This window comes from Galeopterus variegatus, unplaced genomic scaffold, assembly GCF_000696425.1.
Source record: "Galeopterus variegatus unplaced genomic scaffold, G_variegatus-3.0.2 Scaffold549, whole genome shotgun sequence".
NCBI lineage: Eukaryota > Metazoa > Chordata > Mammalia > Dermoptera > Cynocephalidae > Galeopterus > Galeopterus variegatus.
Window position 1 is genome coordinate 616,575 of NW_007726660.1, and position 1,242 is coordinate 617,816.

The window sequence follows — 1,242 nt, forward strand, 5'->3', positions numbered from 1 at the left end:
TTTAGGGATTGTTTTGGGTGTTACAATTTTTTTTTCCAAAGAGTGATTTCCAGTTACTGGGGGAGATACTTTTACTTATAATCGTAAAAGACACTACTATGTTTTTTTTTGTTTGTTTTTGTTTTTTAAAAGATGACCGGTAAGGGGATCTTAACCCTTGACTTGGTGTTGTCAGCACCACGCTCACCCAGTGAGCCAACCGGCCATCCCTACATGGGATCCGAACCCGTGGCCCTGGTACTATCAGCACCGCACTCTCCTGAGTGAGCCATGGGCCGGCCCAACACTACTATGTTTTAAGGGAGAGGAGAGGTAGGGCCCATGGGATTTGAACATTGGGATAACGGGATCAGAAAACCCTGTTCTGTAACCTTTGCACTCTTATTTAGGGCTATTGATATTAAGAGTGCCTTGGGAAGAAAAGCGTGGCTTTGTGTAACTCTGGACAAATAATTATCTGAGCCTGTTTTTTCATCTCTAATTCTGGTGACAATGCCTACCTTATAAGGGCGTGAAAATGAAGTAAGTATGTAAAATTGCCTGGCATAGTTTATGGTGCTTGAGAGCTCTTGCTCTCTGCCAGTTTCTTCCTTCCCTCAGCTGCAAGTGACTAGGGATCCAAGGAGAGATGATTTCCTTTCTTGATAATTTCTCTCTTGATAAGCAATTTCAGATTTTCAGCTGCTTTTTTGGTAGGAGGTAGACAACCAAGGTACCTTTTATAATTCACATGTCATTTTGTGTATTATCACTATAATTCATGGAGTAATTTATAGCTTTGTTTGAAGTGCTGATCACATATTCCCTTCACAAACTTTAGGGTCTAATACCTGTTTTTGTAATTGAATGTTACATGAAAGCTGGGGATCAATAACTGGGAAGCAGTCTTTACTTTGTTTCTTACGTCCTTCTCCCTGTGTTCCATGAAATGCCAAACTTTTTTTTTTTTGAAGTCAACAACACAACATGTTTGCTAATGCATATAGATTTGGATGCCAATTAGAATTTCTTTTTTTTTTTTTTTTCCTTTTTCCTTTTTGTCTTTTTTACTGACAGGCAACGGGATAGCAACCCTCGGTGTTGCGCCTGCACCGCACTCAGCCAGTGAGCGGGAACTGGTCTCCACATGGGATCCGAACCCTCGGCAGGAGCGTCGCCGTGCTCCCAAGCGGCGCACTCTCCAGTGTGCCACCGGGCCGGCCCCAATTAGAATTTCTTAAGCACGGGCCGGCCCGGTGGCGC

At 43.2% G+C, this 1,242-nt stretch overlaps 1 protein-coding gene across 1 annotated transcript in view; it reads left to right on the forward strand.

Moving 5' to 3' along the window:
* Positions 1 to 517: 517 nt before the first annotated feature.
* Positions 518 to 1,242, forward strand: part of SCAI (suppressor of cancer cell invasion) — a gene marked incomplete at its 3' end in the record, with an annotated part of 95,776 nt that continues 95,051 nt past the window's right edge. Inside the window, 1 exon segment of the mRNA XM_008569976.1 lies at positions 518 to 522. Coding sequence (XP_008568198.1) covers positions 518 to 522 — 5 coding nt within the window.